The sequence below is a fragment of the Bos mutus genome, chromosome 11 (genome assembly GCF_027580195.1).
Source record: "Bos mutus isolate GX-2022 chromosome 11, NWIPB_WYAK_1.1, whole genome shotgun sequence".
NCBI lineage: Eukaryota > Metazoa > Chordata > Mammalia > Artiodactyla > Bovidae > Bos > Bos mutus.
In genome coordinates, this window is record NC_091627.1 from 91,950,540 (window position 1) to 91,971,007 (window position 20,468).

A 20,468-nucleotide genomic window follows, 5' to 3' on the forward strand; every position below is an offset into this window, starting at 1 on the left:
ACATCTTTGTGTTTGTATGTAAAATGGTGTTAAGACTGTAGATAATTATAAGCAGGTTTTTCTCAAATATGGACATGAAAGTGAAGTTGCTCAGTTGTCTTTGTGACCCCATGGACTGTAGCCTACCAGGCTCCTCCCTCCATGGGATTCTCCAGGCTATGAAAGTGTTAAGGAATAAGAACAGTTCCTTGTGTGTGGGACTGTCCTGTATTGCAGGACAGTCAGCATCCCTGGTTGCCACCCACTAAATCCCCCAGTAGTATCTTCTAGTTATTGGCACAACCCAGAAATATGCCCTGGGTCGGGAAGATATCCTAAAATAAGAAATGGCAACCCACCCCAGTATTCTTGCCTGGAGAATTCCATGGACAGAGGAGCCTGGCGAGCTATAGGATTGTGAAGAGTTGGACATGATGGAGCATTTGAGCATCTAGAAATATGCCCACAATTTTCCACTAAGCCCCTGTGGTGAACAGTTATTTTAAGACCTTTCTATGATGTGCTCAATCATGTCTGACTCTTTGCAACCCTATGGACTGTAGCCTTCTAGGTTTCTCTGTCCATGATATTTTTCCAGGCAAGAATACTGGAGTGGGTTGCCATTTCCTCCTCAAGGGGATCTTCCCTTCCAGGGAAGATCTTCCCGACCCAGGGATCGAACCTGCATTGGCGGACGGATTCCTTACTACTGAGCGATCCGGGAATCCACCATTCTAAGACCTTTTGTTGTTCAGTTACTCAGTGTAAAACCTTACCCTGTTCTATTTTTCTTCTTAGCACTTATTACTGTGTGACTTAATATTTGTTGATTTGTTGGTGAAAACCTCCTCTATTAGATTGTAAGCTTCATGAGATCAAGATCTTTATTTTGTATTGGGCTTTTTGTGGTACTCGGTATGTATATCTGTCAAATCAATGGCTGAGGGGATGAGAGAGAGTGAGCAATTAGGCTAGAGAATCTAGAACAGTCTGTTTAAAGGATATCAAATAGGAAAGTGATAGAAGAAGATTGTATGTGAATAGATCATATAGCTGTACTGCAGCAAATGGGTTGGACAGAGGCCGGAGGAGAAATGAGTAGACTAGTTTGATAATCCAAGTGAGACATGGTAATTTGGTTGGGTTGATGATGGGGAAGAGAGGGACAGAGTGGATGTGTCCAGTATATTTTAGAGACAGACTGATGATAAAACTTGGAGGAGAAGGAAGTGTCAAGGGTAATTCCTTCCAGAAAATACAGCAAATTAGTGAATACAACACAAAAGAGGCAGACTCACAGATATAGGGAACAAACCAGTGGTTACCAGTGGGAGGAGGTGAGGGGCAACATAGGTCGGGGAGTGGGAGGTATAAACTGTAGGGTGTAAGATAGGCTTATAAGGATGTATTGTACAACGTGGGGGATAGAGGTAGTATTTTGTAATAATTGTATATGGAATGTAATTTATAAAAACATCTTTTAAAAATTAAAGAAAAAGGTGTTTCTTAATTATCTGGCTTATGCTGCTGGTTATGTCTTCGTTCTCTGCGCTTAGGTCATAATCACAAGATGATAAGACTAGTTTTTTTACAAGGGAGGGTGATCATAAATTCAAATATTAGGGATATGTTTTATTTGCTCTTACAAATAGCAAGGCATCCAAGTGGAGATATCAGGCAAGTAGGCATTTGGATTTTCTTTTCACCAATTATTTTTGAGTACATTTAAATTTAAAGTTCTAGGCACTGGTGAAAATAAGGCAACAAATAAGCTCACTTGATCTCACAGAAATTTTATTCTATCTGGAGGAGACACACACACACATATATATATATATTTTTAAAGAGGGCAATGGCACCCCACTCCAGTACTCTTGCCTGGAAAATCCCATGGACAGAGGAGCCTGGTGGGCTGCAGTCCACGGGGTCGCAAAGAGTTGGACACCTGAGCGACTTCACTTTCACTTTTCACTTTCCTGCATTGGAGAAGGAAATGGCAACCCACTCCAGTGTTCTTGCCTGGAGAATCCCAGGGACAGAGGAGCCTGGTGGGCTGCAGTCCACGGGGTCGCAAAGAGTTGGACACGACTGAGCGACTTCACTTTCACTTTTCACTTTCCTACATTGGAGAAGGAAACGGCAACCCACTCCAGTGTTCTTGCCTGGAGAATCCCAGGGACAGGGGAGCCTGGTGGGCTGCCGTCTGTGGGGTCGCACAGAGTCAGACACAACTGAAGCGACTTAGCAGCAGCAGCAGCAAGGATATAGTATATGTTAGTTTCCAAAAGTGATGTGTGCTATGCAGAAAATATTAACAGGGTTTTGAAAAAGCGTATAATTCTAGGCTGCTTTAGATTGAATGCTTGGAAAAAGACTTCCTGAGGAAGAACATTAAATTGAGGTATAAATGATAAGAAGGAACAAACTCAGTAGATAAGAGGGAAGAAAACATTCTAGACAAAACTGTCTTATGATGGGAAGAGGCTAGTGTGTTAGAAGAAAGGGAAAAAGATCAGGGTTATAGGAGTATAGGAGATAGGGATAAGAATGATACAGCTCAGGTAAGAGAGGTGGGCCGGGAATCAGATAATGTAGGGGTTTAACTTCCAGGATAGAAAATTTATGTGAATACAATGGGAAGTGAAATGATGGAATAATAAAATAATTATTTTAAAGGTTGCTTTGTTGGTTGTATAGAGAATGGATTCTACAAAAGGATCAGGAGTAGTAACAGTGGGCATTGGCAGGAGTTGTGGGGAGAGATGCTAGTAATTTGAACCAGGGTGGTATTAGTGAAGATGGAAAGAAGTTCATAGATTTGAGTTCTTGTATTCCACAGGGCTTTGCTAATGGATTAACTGTATTGGTTTGGAGCTCAGAGAAGAGATCTGGAGTAAGTTTGGGAGTTCTCAACATGTAGTTGTTAATCAAAGCCAAGGCAGAGATGGGATTGTCTACTGTAGTAATTCCCAACCCCATCTTTACAACTGAAATCACTTGTGGAACTTTCTCAAAATAGACTTGCCCATACCTGCCCCTGGGGATCCCCTTTTAATAATATGGAGAGAGTCCAAACAACTGTATTCCAAAACCAGCTTTGAAGGTGAGTTGGAGCTAGCCTATTATGGACCCTGATCTGTTGAAAAAGAACAGAATTTCCTATTCATTTTCTTACCCTTTGTTTTCTGCTCAGCTACGTAATTTGTGGACTTTAATCAGAGAACATTTAATTTTGCAAATGTAAGAATTCATCAATCAGTGAGTTGATGCTTTTAGCACAAGGGAAATGTTTCCCCAAAACATTGGTTTACCTGGTGCTCTGAAGTTACTGAACATAATAGCATCATTTGGAATTTTTTAGAATAGAGGACATATTTAAGTAATATTATTGTTCTATGTGTATATTGTATATTACAAACATCTATACTTAACATTTCTTTTAGCCTGCCTTCTAACTTTGTTGATTTTTAGGTTATATTAAAAGGACTAGCTTTGTTTGTCTTTCTTGATGTGTATGATCAGTTGGATAACTAGACCCTGGTTTCTTACTTTGAGGAAGAGCAAGAAGAGTCACATTTACCCATTGGCATGATTCTTGTAACTTCTGAAATTTTTTGCCTCTTCTGCTCACTTCTTAGGCTTTGAAACTTTTACAAATTTTGGTTCAGCAGAACCAATAAGCTTTAGGTTGAATTCCAAATCTACCGTACTTCACATATGCAAAATTATTGGAAGTTAGCTTTAAATTTTTTATTTAAATAGCCTGGAATATAATTTTGGAATAAATATTGAATATTTGCTTCATTTTAATATGCTTGAATTTAATAGTTGATATAACATTTGACTTGAACTTGATTTTTGTGGTCCATTTATTGAAACACTTATGTAATATATGTCTATATAATTTTCTTTTCTTTTTTTTTTTTTATTGTATTAGTTTTGCCAAATATCGAAATGAATCTGCCACAAGTATACCTGTGTTCCCCATCCTGAACCCTCCTCCCTCCTCCCTCCCCATACCCTCCCTCTGGGTTGTCCCAGTGCACCAGCCCCAAGCATCCAGTATCGTGCATCAAACCTGGACTGGCGACTCGTTTCATACATGTTATTATACATGTTTCAATGCCATTCTCCCAAATCTCCCCACCCTCTCCCTCTCCCACAGAGTCCATAAGTAATATATGTCTATATAATTTTCAAAGGGCTCTTAAGTGTTTTTTTTTTTTTTATTAGCATGCTGTTAATTCAAGTTATAAATCCATTCTGGGAGTTAGAATAAATGGATTAAAATAACAAGAATGGTTAGCTGTATACATATACTCATGTATATATGATTTTATATATGTAAGTATATCTATACACTCAATATTATGCCAGCTCTTATGCAGTGTGTTTTCTTAATTGATTATGTGACCAAATGGTGAATATCCTACTGTATATTCCTTTTTATGAATATCATTTTATGTTGTAAAGTTTCTTTCATTTAAGAATTAATATCATAATTTCTATATATCAATCTTTTCAGAGGAAAATATAGTAGGATACTTCTATACAAGTATTGCAAAAATGTTAGCAATTCTGAATTGTAATTATACCTTTGGAAAGTTTGATAGAGTGAAAAGATTATTTTAAGTATAAAATTATAAAATTTTAGATTTTATTTTGAAACTTATGTTAAGTTTTGGTGCCTTTTTTTTTATCAGAAGAGTCTTTTTAAACATAGTTAATAAAATGTTAGAAAATAAAGTTTTTAGGCTCCAAAATCAAAAGAAAAATTGCTGATTTTTTGACGGGAGGAATTTTATGTCTAGCATTTGGATATCTTGAAAATTAATTATGTGAAGAAAACACATAAGGAAAGAAAAATATATAGGAAAACAAGCTGAATCTTTGAAATGTTGTAGTTTGGAGGAAAAAAGTAACTAGTTGTAAGAGATGTAGATTCTGAAAGCCTTACAATATTACTGACTACTGGCCATGTTTTTTGGTAATTAGTATGTTGCAATTTCAGTTTGTATAGTGACCAAAGTAGAGCACATTTTAAGATATTGATTTCTGTGAACCTTTTAGATAACATACTTGAAACAGCAGCCACATTTATACATATTTTATATATAGTTGATTGTAGGTTATTTTTCTGTACTGCTTTTGATGTAAACCAGTGTTTGCTTATGGCTAGTGGCGTTTATGATTTGGCAGAGAGAATCTGAAAATGTCATTGTAGTCATCTTTTTAACTTCTTTTCCTTCCAGATTTATAATAGTCACTTTATTTACTTTGAACTTTAGCTGCTTCTCTTCCTGTTAATCTTTTGAAAGTGAAATCATTCATATTTGTCTCCTCACACTTCTTTCTCTTGAACTTAGCCCGGTCGTTTCTTTAGTAGTTGCTACTAGTTTCATAGTATCTTCCTTAAGGTAGCTGTTTATTAGTACATTTGTTCTTAGCACTGCTATGTTTAGAGTGGTTTTTTCCCCATAAAATTTCTTTCATTATAAGATTTTATCTTGGTACCTCTTAAAGAAACTAGAATATTTCCTTTTCCTACCTCATCTTCCTAAATGTGTACCCATCTCTCCAACATAAATGTGTATCCTTATTTTAAAAAAGAAGGCCACAGTCTTAATGATATGATAATATAATTTTAGTTATGTGTTAATAATTGAAAGATATGGTTCAGTTCTTATTTCTCAAAGACTTCTGAAAATGTTTTGCTACTCTTTTTGGTGTTTGTTTCTTTAGAGGGAGATTATTTCTAGGTAATAGTATTTAAAATTAAGTGAAATTTACGTAATATATTATATATAGGTAGACTTTTAAAACGGAGAAGGTGATAGCACCCCACTCCAGTACTCTTGCCTGGAAAGTCCCATGGATGGAGGAGCCTGGTAGGCTGCAGTCCATGGGGTCGCTAGCGTCGGACACGACTGAGCGACTTCACTTTCACTTTTCACTTTCATGCATTGGAGAAGGAGATGGCAACCCACTCCAGTGTTCTTGCCTGGAGAATCCCAGGGACCGGGAAGCCTGATGGGCTGCTGTCTACGGGGTCGCACAGAGTCGGACACGACTGAAGCGACTTAGCAGCAGCAGCAGCAGCAGACTTTTAAAAAGGGAAAACCTTTGTTATCTTATTAGAGTTCTGAATTTGCAGCTCTGCTAGGTGAACCGCCTGTTCAGTTTAGGATGACCAGGTAGGATTTGACATTACAAACTTTCACTTATTACTTGGAGAGTCAGCACAATGATAGATTCCCTTTGCTCTTCTTCCCTTCAAGGTAGGAAGTTAGCTTTCAGTCTGAGGATTTCTTGTCAAAGCTGCTAAATTCCTCAGAAACCCATATGGTCATTGTGATGGATAGGCAGTTGGATATAATGTCTTGTTGTATTTTAGAGCTGAATGGGTAGTGACCCACTTCATTGCTTCCTATTAGATTAAATTCATTAAGTTCTTAATCACATTAGATTAAGTTCAAATTCTCAATATACCAGGCCCTACCAAGCTTTCTATCACCTGGACATTAGATTTACTGATCATCTCTTCCAGTATTTTAAGAAATAGAAGAGTTCTTTAGGCATATTTGGGAAGCACTTTTATTTTTCATCTTTTTGGAATTTGGGCAGTAGCATCAAACTGGCATTTTTTTATCTTCTTTGAATTTTGGTCATAGTAGTTTCAGAATTGTTAGAATCAAAACATAAATATATATAAAAGCTTATTTGTCACTGTTCCGTGTTAATTAATGGGTGTTCCATTTTGCAGTTTTACTAATCGTTTTTATTGTTTTTGCATACTTTATGAATTTTCTAGTTGGTGAGGTTCACTCATGAGAAATGCCTCAATTTTTCTCTCTATCCCTTATTTGTAAAAAGGCATACCTCTTAACTGTTGTATTTGTCAGAGAATTGAGTATAATAAAATTGATTCTTGCCCTGGTAGGTACATAACGCACTTCAGGGAATTAAAATTTTAAATTTAATCTCTTAACTTCCATTACCTCAATTTTTTGCTTTCTGTATTGTAATTTAACTATTGTATCTTCATTTTGAACACTTTATTTAGTAGTGTCTTCTTTACATTTATAATTTTATATTTTCTGTGTGAAGTTTCTTGGCCACTTACTTTGAATTCTTTGTCTTCTACAAATGTGATCATTAGTTTTCTCTTTGAATTATTCATGTTAATATATATAAATGTAATACATTTATTCACAGTGTGCTTTTGAGATTTTAATATTAAGGTACATATTGTACCTTTAATGTTACATAATGTATTACAAAGTGGAATTTGATTTAGGGTAAGCTGTCCTAGACTTCATCCAGGAGCTTTGAAAATTCTTTTATAAGATGTATAGCATTTGTAGCTATGTGCGAGTATTAAAGGTTTATTGATATTTCTCTTGCTATTCTGTATGAAGTAGAGTAAGTAAATGAGAAGGAGCCTAGGATTAGAAATTTAGAGACAAGTTTTTAACCTTTTTAATGTATAGTTTCTTCATCTTTAGGGAGTTAGACCTTGATTATTCATATTTATGGAAGAGATTTATAACTCCATCTCTGTATTATTATTTGCTGTAGAAACATATTGAGTGATTTTCTATGTACCAACATCATAATACTAATCATTTATCTTAGGTTTAACTTTTAAATTAGTTCATATGCCACCTAGTTGACAGGAGAAAACCAACTTAGCATTAAACACTGGTTTTGGATAAATTTGAGAGTGGCTAATTGATGTGCAAGAAGTTGGAAGTTGACCACACACATAGGCTTATCTTTCAGATATATTTGTAGAAAAATATGATAATGTTTATGAAAAACTTGGATATTCTGAAGAAAGATTCTTTATAAAATTAAATTTTGATTTAAATGTTGCCACTGCAGTATTTGTACTATGTCACTTGCTAACTGCTGTCATTTTCCAGATGAGTGTTCATTTGATTACTGTAGACGCTTTTACATTGTGCTTGTTAAAATATGTTGAAATACAATTAAAAAACACACAAATTATGTTTTTTAAAAAAAGACACAATTATGTCACTTGATTCATTAGTTAAACCACAATTTACATTTCTCTCAGAGGATATTAATCCACTTCATTGAACATAAGTATAAAGTATTTTACCTGGGTAAGAAAATAAGGTGACGTAGTTAGTGAATGGATGAGTTTAGAATCATTGGTTTATTTGCTTGATTCAGATGAGTTAAAGTTGCTCTATATCGATGTATTATGAACACATTTGAAGGCATTTGCAGAATACAGAATTAATTGTGTAATTGTGTAATCTCTGATTGGACATTTGTCCAAATCAGAGATCGTTTCTATAGTAGTCTAAAAAATTTTGACTCTCAGTTAAAATTTTGAAAACAAAACATTCTAGTTTAAAAGAGAGAGAACTTTTATTTTTTCAGCTTGTTTGTAAAGACTTATTTTGCTTAAGCTTATATCAGTCTGTTATGAGCTTTAAATTGATTAAAAATATATTAACTATTTTCTTAGTTTGTGGTGTCATTTATCACATACCTAAATAATTACTGATAATTAAAATGCCTTACACACTGTTGATATTTAAGTATATGTAATGGAAGTAGTAAAATTATAATCAGCTCTTGATTATGTCAGTGGTATGAGTAATATAATGGACATGAGAAAAATAACCATATATCAAATCTAATTTTAGATTTTGTATGAAAATGTTCATAATAGGTTTACTTGTATAAATCGTGTGTGTACACACACACATATGAAAAATGTAAAATCCTGAAATGTTTGAGGATTTGTGAGCTGAGTGACAACTGGGGAACGTGGTGTAGAAACATCCCAGGAGGTTAGAGAAAACTAAACTGGGGATTAAATGTTTTTGTTAATAAAATGTGTATATTGTTGAGAGTTGACTATAATGAGATTACCTTGGATGAATGAGTGAAGTATCAACTTCACTAAGTAATGTGTTTTCTTTATTGGAAAATTATGATCATTAGCTTTAAGTAGCTGTTTTAAAATGTAATTAAATTTAATTAGGAAATAATAAGTTGTCCTATTTTCTTTTTCTTTCATTCTTTTTTTTTTTTTTTTTTTTTTTTAGGGTATGAGTATTATAGAACAATTAGATCCTGTATCTTTTAGCAATTACTTGAAGAAATACCATAATACTATATGTGGAAGACATCCCATTGGGGTGTTATTAAATGTGAGTATCCTTAGGAAGCCTTGTTTTGTTTTTTTTTTTAAAGAAAACATTTAATCTTATTATGTTTTGGAATATCTTAATTGATACCATCTGTGACAGCTTATTAGCTTTAGTTTTAGGTATATGTAGTAAATTTTCTTTCTAGTACCTTTAAGATAATTTAAATTTTATTGTTTTGGTAATTTAAGGTTATTTATCACTGTATGACTGGCCAAGACTTTCTTTTAAATACAGAGAGTTTTTTAGAGTTGAAATTCATTTTTTCCTCTTGACTCTTAGCCAGTTCCAGTATGCTCTTTACAAATATAAACCAAAGTAAGCTTTCAAGAGATATGGTCTTACTAATTTGGGGGTTTTACTTAGTGTTCTTGACTCCATAAAAAATAAGTGGAAGATTCTGTGCCTGAGTTTTAGATATTGATAATTTAATAAAGCAAGGCAAATGGTATGTTTTTCTTCTTATAACAAAGACAATAATATTTCATTTAAAGACTGGTAAAAAGGCAGAAGTTTTTGATTAACTGGACTTTCTAAAGAGATAATAACATTAATTTTTTCCCTAATAAAACTAAAATTGGAAGAAAATGTGAGACTCAAAAAGAAGAAAATGTGTACTCAGGAATGGGAAGAGGAAGGAATAATGGGCTCATTGTTTGGAGAGGCAGAGAAATCATGGAATTGGTAATGTAGTCTAGAATAGTCTAGGGTAGGAACCTAAAGGTCTAGCATTACTGTGCTGTAATTTGAAAGATAGTACATTGTGGATTTTTAGGAAAGGTCTTCTCTTAAGCAGTATTGACTGTAAGAGTCTGTTAAGGGCTTAAATTGATCTCTGAAATTTAAACAAGACTAATCTATACTAATTTACTAAAGTTTGAATTGGATCAAATAAAACTTCACTAAGTAAAATTTTAGTAAAATAAATGATGAACCAATTTACAGTTAGATTAAATTCCTGGTATACCTCTTAGATTTGGTACTTAATTTATATACGTTTAAAATTTAATCAATGTCAGAGAAAGAAAACACTCCCAACATTTTAAGACGACAGTGGCCAAGGTTTGGTTTTGTGAATAGAGAGAAAGATACTATGCTTTAAAATTTTTTTATTTTTTAAGTGGCTTTATTAAATACAGGGAGAGATAGAGTGGAAGATGACTGATATTTATCAAGAAGCTAGATTAGGATTTGTTCTTTGAGAGAATGAAATAAAGAATTCTTTTTCCTATTTAATGTGAGGTGATGGGAAATCCAAGAAACGTAGAGTGGGAGGGATCTAGGCTTCGTTTGTGAAGTGAACAAAGTTAAGCTACCAGTGCGTTCAGAGAGTGCTCACTTTTTTTGTGATGTCTGTCATAACCAGTTTTTTTCTTTTCCTAGGCTATCACAGAGCTGCAGAAGAATGGAATGAATATGAGCTTTTCCTTTTTGAATTATGCCCAGTCCAGCCAGTGTAGAAACTGGCAAGACAGTTCAGTGAGTTATGCAGCTGGAGCACTCACGGTTCACTGAAGCTCTGAATCCTCAGGAATGCCATCTGCACATACTCATGCTCTGTCCAGGGTCCCAGCCTAACCCTTACCAAGATACTGGTCCTGGTTTGGGGGGATTCTGAAACCTCAAACTAATAGAACTTTCTTCTCTTCTTTTCTAGTAGGTGTAGTCCTTCCTTAATTTCAACTCATTAAAAAAAATGCTTTATAGTTTAGAGCAGTGGAAGGAACGCTGGCATCAAAATATTTTGATCAAAAAAAACAGGCAATGTAAAGGCACAGTTGTGGCAGTCAGTTTTTTGAAAGTAACTTGTAAAGCATTTACCATATCCTAATTTGCACTCTTTGCAGACTTGTGCACATATACTCTGCTTTCAGAATAGTTTTGCAAATTGTACACAAACAAACAAAAAGGGTGGAAGCTTTTTAATAAAGAAGTTGCATTTATAAATGATCTGTATTAGAATATAAAATTCTCCAGTTATAGTCAATTACTACCCATATTGTACAACAGATACCTTCTATTTTAGTTGCTAATAAAGGGCTACACAACTCAAAATAGTCTGATTTAAACTTATTGCTCTGTGGTACATATGAAAATTGTTTTTTATTAGTTCCATTTCAGAATTTTTATGTTAAAAGTGGTAAACTTTAGTTCTTATGTAAAAGTATGTTAGGATGTATTTTTATATTTTACATATTTATGTGATTTTTTTTATCACAGATAATAGAGTCATATTTTAAAGTTAGTTTTTAAAATTACATACAGTTTGCCTTTTTATGTGTGACATCACTTTGTGTCATGACTATATTATAATACAATATAATTTCAAGATTGGTAAAGAACACAGATGTAGTTCTGTAATTCTCAGATAGTGTTTGATAGGCAGTAGTCTGCAAATGAGGAAACAATGAAGAATGTTCTTAGTGTTTCTCAAATCATTGCAGACCATACACTGCTGCTATGCTTTTTTAGTGCTCCAAGCAATTTGACTGTCTTACTTGAATTTTTAGCAAGAAGTCATTAACAATAACAACAGAAAACCACTGGATTTTCTTATAGTTCTGCGATGTTTTTTGTCATGATTTTTGGTGCGGCTCTTCCAACTAAAATAATGGTATGGTGTTGTATTTCTTTAGCCTAGATCAATCCTAGTCACTTTGGCAAAAAAAAAAAAAATGTAACTCAATTAGTTAATTATTGGCCATGATGTCTGTACTAGATTATACCTATTTTAATATAACACTGGGTATTTATATCACATTGGAGAACATTTATATCTTCAATGTTATGCCAGAATAGCACAATTTTTAGATGCCTTGCACCAATTTTATTTAAAGATTTGCATTTCTTACTAAATACCAACTTTCTGTCCTCAAGAACTGAGATGAAATACTGTAATCTTTTGGATTCAAAATTACCCACCTATACATGTATGGAAATTATATTCTTACATGTTATTGATTTATTTCCCATCATTCAGATATACTTTTGAGTGTTGTAAATATTTATTCCTTATTTATTATATAGACCATAAAAATTACAAAATTGACTACAGAGTAAATTTTTAATGTTTTCTGGATATAAGACTAATACATGATTATTACAGAAAATTTAGAAAATATTGATAAGTATAAAGAAGAGAAAAAAATTATCTTCAATCTCACTATCCAGAGATAACACTGTTAATATTTTTTGTATTTCCTTTCAATCTTTGTCTATGCTATTTATACGTATGGGTGTGTATATGTGTTTGTGTGTGTGCATAATTACAGAATTGAGATTTTGCTGACCATATAGTTGTATACCCTGCTTTTTACAATTTACCATAAGAACTTCCCCATGTCTTTGAAAATGTGATTTTAAAAAATGGCTGCCTATTATTCTGTTGTATGAATATAACATAATTGAACCAGTTCTCTCTTTGGATATTAGGTTGTTTCTAATATTTCACAGTTATAAATAGTGGGATGGACATCTTTGTATGTGAAATTTGAATTCTATATTAGACTAGTTCTATTTAGGTGAGAACTTTCAAAGCTCTTTAAAACATGACCAAGTTACCCTTCAGAAAGATTGTACCAAATGATCAATTTATAAGTACTCATCATACTGCCCCCCATTTCACTATTACTACTTTTTCTAGTCATTCACAATTTGTTAAGCAAATAGTTGGTTGTTCTTTTGATCTTTCTATTAGGAGTGGCTTTATAATGAATTATTATTTTCCCTTCTGTAATTTTATAGTTGATTGATTAATAAAAACACACAAGAGGGTTTTTAGGTTGAGTGGGCTATAGCCCTCTGAATATGTTTACTGTACATTTAAATATCCAAAGTACTTCAATATTACTTTTTTCTGGAATGAGCATATCTTTCTTACTTAGTCACAAAGTAGAAAGAGTTCCAAACTGATAGAGAAGTTTTGGTTTCTAGCTCTGCTTCTGCCACTAATTATTTGTCACACCATAAATATTTCATATTGTATTGAATCTTTAACTGTAAAATACTGAGGTAGTCTGTTAAACACTTAACAGTTTCAAAGTCCTTTGATGTTGTGACTTTGCTCTTTAGAGATTCTGATGTCACTTACGTTTAAAAAACTGCATGATTTAATTGGATTAGAAGTATTATCTTTTGATTTCAACTCTGCATACATGAAAATCCTTTTTTTTAATACAAAAGGAAATTAATTTGCATTACTTAATGCAGTTAATATTACCTAAATTACTTAAACTTTCCTACTTTAAGTGCCTTTAAAAGTGTTTTTATTTGAAATACAAAATGTAAAGGAATTTTTATGTAGTTCTATAGTTTCTTTTTTATAATATACTTTTGAGTTATTTGCCGCAACTTTTTTTTAACCTTAGATTGCACAGAGCAGTATATTAATGGATTCTTCACTATTCTCATAGTGAGTCCTTGAGAAATGTATGTTAGAGTTTAGCTCAGTGAGCAGGTAAGTAAGTGCTTTCTGTCTTGGGTGGGCAACAAATCTTTACGGCAACAGAGAAGGAATAAAGGATCATTCAGATTCCAATGCTTAGATATTCCAATAGAGAAAGTAGGTGTCCTGAGTCAGTTAATGGTTATTGTTGGAAGTCTCAAATTTTTCTTTGGTAGCAAACAGTTCATTATCCTAGATTAAAATTAGTCTTTTAGGGCCAACTGTGCAATGCTGTGCTAAGTCACTTCAGTTGTGTCCAACTCTGTGCAACCCTGTGGACCATAGCTGGCCAGGCTCCTCTGTCCGTGGGGTTTTCCAGGCAAGAATACTGGAGTGGGTTGCACCTTTCCTTCTCCAGAGGATCTTGCTGAGCCAGGGATTGAAGCCGGGTCTCCTGTGCTGCAGGTAGTCTTCTATGTTGCAGGCAGATTCTTTACCAACTGTGCCCACCAGGGAAGCCCTATCCTAGATTAAAGGTTGGTAAATGTTTTTGTGTGAAGGGCCACACAATAAATGTTTTGGGGTTTTCAGGCCATATAGTTTCTTCCCAGCTATTCACTTTTGCCAGTGTAACACAAACACGGCCATAGACAATGTGGAAATAAGGGACTATGTCTGTGCCTCACTGACACATTATTTTCACAGAAAAGATAGCTGAATTTGGTCCACTGGTCATAGTTTGCTGTCCTAGATGGTTAGTAATTTTAAACTGCAGCAGATGGTTGTGAGTTTCTGTCATCCCAACCCTCTCTTAATTTTCTATATATGGTCTGGTTGCTGAGTTTGAATGTTGTTTAGGGTTATAAACATAAGTGGGAAGTAGGTAAGGGAAACAGAAACTCTTAGGAACTAGTGTTAAAGCATTTTGAAGTCCTTTTATTTACTAGAGCTGATTAGAAACTTTGCTTTGCTGCCATAATTAACCAAAAGAGTGAAGAATAGAGATTGTAATTGGTTGTTGAAAATTATATAAATTATTCTAAGCACTTCGCTACCTAGGTGGTAGTTTTTTACCTGGTAAGATAAGCCTTTTACAGATAAACCTTTTTACCTTCGTATTCTAGGACACTTGGAGACCAGATTTAAGAGAAATTGTGAAATGTGAGACTTCATTTTGCCATGTAAAGAAAGGGTTTTGGAAAAATAACTACCATCTTCCATCACTATCACTTTAAGGCCCCCTCAGACTCCCTTCATATTTAGGAAAAACATAAACTTAGAATAAAAGAGAGTTAAACTTAAGTTGAATGACTTTAAATTGATGGAAAAATTACTCCACTATTCTTTTCTCATTTACTCTGGATCACTGAAAACTTCATCAAGGGGAAGTATCAATGTAGAGACTTATCAGTTGAAAAGTGCTGTGATACAGTTGCTGAAAGGTCTAATGTAATTATAAAATTATTATTGACTAGAAGGTGTAATAAACCACATGCACTCTGATACTAAGACTAAAACTTTTATATTACTGTGTTAAATTGTAAGTGCCACATATCAAGAGTGACATGCATGAACTGTAGTATTCATAGGAAGGCAGACAGAATGTAGAAAGGCTTGAGTGGAATGCAAAGATATTGGTGATATTTATTTTGGAGTAAATAAAGAGAGGGGTTTTTCTTCAGACATTTGAGTGACTGCCGTGTATAAGAAGGAATAGAATTGTTCTGTCTTCTTCTAGGTGGACAAATGAATTATAAGAAATGAAAGTTTCTGGTTCCACATTTAAGATTCAATATGAGAATTTCTAAATGAAAATTGGCCCTTTCCTCATAAAATCATTCGAAGTATTCAAACAAAAGCCAAATCAGTGGTTTTCAAAGTAGAATCCCTATACTATCAGTATCGCTGGGGCATATTACCTGTGTAGACCTGAAATTATGGATCACCGAGCTGAAAAACAGGTAATGGAATTTGTGTAAATATGAAACTTAATTCATTTGTGTAAAACTGTTAAGGGAACTGTTAAGGGAAATCATTTTTAAGTAAACACTGATTTTGATCTTTTAACACTGACTTTGAGAGATTATAAACTGATGTTGTTACTTATTAGTGAAAGTGACTTAGCTTTTCCTAAGCAGAGGTTCTGCTTTAATCCAAAACAGAGCTGTATCACTATCAGAAAAGGGTATTGAAATAGCTTACTTGTTTTATGTTATATTATTTTAATGTCAAAATATTACTAAATGACATGTCACAGTATCACATTGACCATGCTGTATACCTGTGATAAAAGTAATGCTAGTAACAGGAACCTCTGCTTTTTTAAAGTCACTATTATGGATAGAGTTTGTTTGCCTGTCATGAGTTTATTAATATGTTCTGTTTGTTGGGTCCTGTGTGAAGAACCTTAAGAGTTTTAGATTTGTCATTTGTTCAAGGGTTCTCCAGTGGTCCCAGATGGTTTGTTCCTAGGGGGTATCACATTTGCAGTATTTGTTTATATGTGTTTAATTCTAATACAAGATTTTGGCCATCACCCTATAAAAATAATGAGAAAAAAGTTTAAAGCCAGTTGTCCTGATTTTGAAAGCCATAATACAGTGCAGTTGGTTTTTCATTATAAATTACACATTATATTTAAAGGTATATCTCATACTGTATAAATTGAGGTTTGTAACTTTACTAGATGTAGTTCTATTTTTTTCCCTATCAGCCTAATAAGGAAACCAAAGAGAAAGCAAGTACCATGAAGAACCTGTTGAAGGCCCTGTATATCAGTTTTGGTCTTTAAGCCTGCCAGTGTAAACTTTGGAAAATATTTTAATTTTTTCACCACAGTATTCTCTGAATTACTGAATGTGATATTATATGCACTTAAGTAAAAAGTATTAAAGCAAGATGAAAACTAAGAAAATTAGAGTGATATATGAATGATGTCATATACATGACAAGGCTGAGTTTTGTAAGTTCTAAAATTAAATACTAGATTTAATAAAATATTCTTACCTTAACAATTTTTTAAATAGTTTTTTCTGAGAAGTTTTTTTTTTTCCCATTTAAGATTTATCCATTTGAATCTAGCACTTAAAAAGCTTTGATTGATATTTGTTTAGTTCTGATGAATTGGATTTTTAAAGCAAGGAGAACAAAAACTTCATGCTTATATGAAGTGTTTTTTAAAGGACTGGAAATCATAAGCCTTTTAACTGGAAACAATTTTAACTGGCTTTTTCCATTTTCAGGTTTTGATGTGGGAACCAGCATTCTTATTAATTTTAAAAGGTGATAGAATTTTATATTCGTAAATTCTGTATAATGCCAAATGAAGTGAATAGTAATATAAGTGGTAAATTTGAAACCACTGGCCTACAAGTCTTGGCTCATGTTTTACAATATCCTATGGTGTTTAGTATTATTTACCTGTTTGCCCAATGACATGTCCAGCCAGCTCTCAATTGAAAGATGCTATGGGGTGCTAGAAGCTTTAAACTGGAATCCATCTTCAGCTTTGCCAGTCAGTTGCTATTGATTTGCTGGAACATATCACAGGTCTTTCCTAGAGCAGAGGTTATCTCTTTAATGTGTGCTGAAAGTGAATAGTATGACTCCTAAGGGCCTTTCCACCTTTGACTTTTTATGACAATAATAAAGAAATACCCTATTATTTAACATATTATACTTTTAATTTAAAAAATATGTTCACGGGTTTTTCTTTTAATCTCAATTTTAAGAAGGCCATACGTTGCCGCATTTTTACTGAGAGAATCCTAAGCCCATATAAATAGCCTGACATAAATTTGTTTGGCTAGTTAGTATCAAGAGCTAGTGTAAGAATTCAGTTCTCCTAATTTTTAGTTCTGTGTGTTACAAATGTTATACTGTATAATAATATTCTGTGTTTTGTTTTTGGTGTTCACTCTTTGAGATATCACATTGGATTCAAATAGTAATGTGGATGTGTGGCTTCAGTAAAAATGGGAACCATTTATGTAAAGGTCTATTTTGATTAATTCTGGCAAAAATAGATTTCTTTTGGTGGATTAAAATATTCCTAAGAACTGCAGACTTCTCTTTCCTGGGAGGTTTACTTTTAGACCTCAAAATTCTGATCCATTGCTTTCATCATTAAAAATGCACTATTTCTTTGTAAGGAGATCGTAACAGAAAATGAAATTTATTTGTATGTAAGTCTTTCTGATGGTGAGACTTTGCAGCAGACACTTGACTCCCACCATTCCTGTTCATGCATTAAAGTGTCCTGCAAGTACCTGCGACTCTGCGATTTTCTCATCCACATGCAGGGCAGATCGGATGGGAATCGGAGAATAATTTTTCCAGCTTCCTTACCCTTCTGGTAATACTTCGAGGCATGTTTTCTAGAGTTTGCAGTGGGGCTAGACCTCATTGTCCTCTGCAGAAGAAAGACTGGACTGTTGAATAAGTATTCTTTATTTTCTTCCTCCTCTTCTCTGTCTCGCTTCTGATTCATTTATCAGTGTTTTCTGACATAACCTCCCAAATGAAATTCTTGTCTTTGAATCCTGTCTCAGTTTCTGGGGTCATCTAAAAAACATGTTTGATTTGAAAAATAAGTCATTACCAGTGTTTGTTAGATATAAAAGATTTTTTTAAAGGCAGTTATTTTGAATAAAATTAAAAACAAGTGTTTAATATTCTGACTTTTTTAGTCTCATAATCATGTCCATGTTCAAAATTGTTCCCTTAGCTTCATTTCATAACAAAGATTCAAGGTAAAAAGCTCTTTAAGTAGAAATTCAAGGTTAATGTCTTATGTGGAAATCTTTCTACTAGATCTGTTTATTCTTTTCTTCTAAAAAAAATTATAGACTGATTTTCCAGATGCTTTATAAGGATGCAGTGAGTTATCTATTTTGGTAGAAATTGGATTAACATGGAATTTGGTTCAGCCAAAATTACAAATTATTGTCTACTTGAATCCAACTTTCTCATCTCTTATTTGGACCTGTTTATTCTCCATCAGGGACCAGGGTTAGCCTTGCTGAACATTGATTGTAAAGATAAATTTAGTCCCTGGCTAATTTCCCCAAAGGTTGTTCTTTGGTCCTTGTTAAGTAAAAAACTTTTTGATTTATTAAGGATTAAGGAATAAGGCATTTTTAAATTGAACAAGCTCTACATTAAGTCCAGTGTATTATAAGTACATCTTTGTAGTTCTTTGATACCTTTTTAAAAATTAGAAATAATGATTTTTACATGATTTTTGAAAATTGATTTTGGAGATTTGTATTCATTTTAGGCACATATTATCAATCTTTTTTTCTCCCCATGTAAAAGTTATGTTTGTGTGTCTGAAATGTATTATCTATTTGATTTATGTGATGGCACATGCATGAATTTAACCAAAGTTATAGTTCTGTTTATAGGGCCATCCTAAGATTATCATGCACAGATATTTTTCCATAGGAAAAATGAAATATTTAAAGAATATATTTTAGTTAGTTATCCTTACTGTAAAATAACATCTTTAAACATTTGTGTTTTTTAAGCAAAAATATTTGTGTATGCAGAATATTTTCCTTCAACGTAGTCGCTTGTGGTACCTTCACATTCTGCCATGTTCTTTTTAATACAGGACAGGGCATTTATTGACCTGTGAGGTTGCATTTTTCTGTTAGAAATAATCAAAGGTCAGTTGGGTGATTAAATTGGGTAGTATGGTTTAGGGGAAAAATGTGTTCAAGAGAAAATAAGTCTGACTTTCTCCTGGGATACATCAAACTGGTCTAAAGTGGAAATTCCTCAAAACCCCTGCAGCGGCATACTAGAATAGCTTGTGCATGTGTGCTAAGTTGCTAAGTGTCTGACTCTGCAACCCTGTGGACCATAGCCTGCTAGGCTCCTCTGTCCATGGTATTCTCCAGGCAAGAATACAAGTAACTATTCATTTATAAGTTCAATTGTTTTTTAAAAAAAAAATCAGTCTTACTCATTTTATAAGTATAAGCTCAATTGTGTAAAAAAAAATCAATCTTGTTACTTTTTAGTGATGTTATATCCCAACAACTACCTAGTTTATCAAATCCAGTCAAGGCTTTTGACATTTGAAATATCTCAGTATGATAGGTTCAAAATCTGGAATAAGAACCAGAGATGGTTTTAAAATGTATCAAGAAGGCATTCTCATTTTCTAAAGACCAAATATTTTCTATAAGGAATGTTAGATAAAAAATGTCGAGTATCATTTTACTGTCTTTACTGGAAGCTGATTCCTTGTGCTAAATGTGAACAGTCTTAAGATAACTTGATGTAAAACAAGCTTGAAAAATTTCTCTCTTCAGAGTTTACATATTTTCCATCACCAGTAGGCCACTTATACAATACCTCTGTACTGAGTATTTAAGTACAACCTGACTTTGTTAAGGTTTAAAAATTGCTCCTTGCCTACATTAATATTCAGTTCAGTCGCGTCCGACTCTTTTCGACCCCATGAATCGCAGCGCGCCAGGCCTCCCTGTCCATCACCAGATCCCGGAGTTTACCCAAACTCATGTCCATTAAGTCGGTGATACCATCCAGCCATCGCATCCTCTGTCGTCCCCTTCTCCTGCCCCCAATCTCTTCCAGCATCAGGGTCTTTTCCAGTGAGTCAACTCTTCGCATGAAGTGGCCAAAGCATTAATGTTAAGTACTTGTATTTAGCAGTGTTATATTTTTGGATGTTAGTTAATTTGATGAACCGTTCAGCGTTAGTCTGTTCTTCAGAGTTCTACTTGGTACAGTGTCCAGGAAAATTAACTTGGATAAAACAATGATGCATATTTTACAGTTAAAATATTTTAAAATTTCTGTTTAAGAAGTAGATCTCCAAAAAAAAAAAAAAGAAGTAGATCTCTGTAATTGCCACAGATAATTTTGTGATTCTGGTTCTGGTAGTT

The 20,468-nt window shown here is 33.7% G+C and overlaps 1 protein-coding gene across 2 annotated transcripts in view; it reads left to right on the plus strand.

Annotated features, from left to right (window-relative positions):
* MEMO1 (mediator of cell motility 1) overlaps positions 1 to 11,222 on the plus strand; it is a 110,264-nt gene extending 99,042 nt beyond the window's left edge. For both annotated transcript variants that reach the window (XM_070379774.1, XM_070379773.1), the window contains 2 exons: positions 9,066 to 9,170; positions 10,551 to 11,222. In XM_070379774.1, the coding sequence (XP_070235875.1) occupies positions 9,066 to 9,170; positions 10,551 to 10,682 (237 nt within the window). In that variant the 3' untranslated portion in view covers positions 10,683 to 11,222. The remainder of the gene's footprint in view (positions 1 to 9,065; positions 9,171 to 10,550) is intronic.
* The last annotated feature ends 9,246 nt before the right edge of the window (positions 11,223 to 20,468 follow it).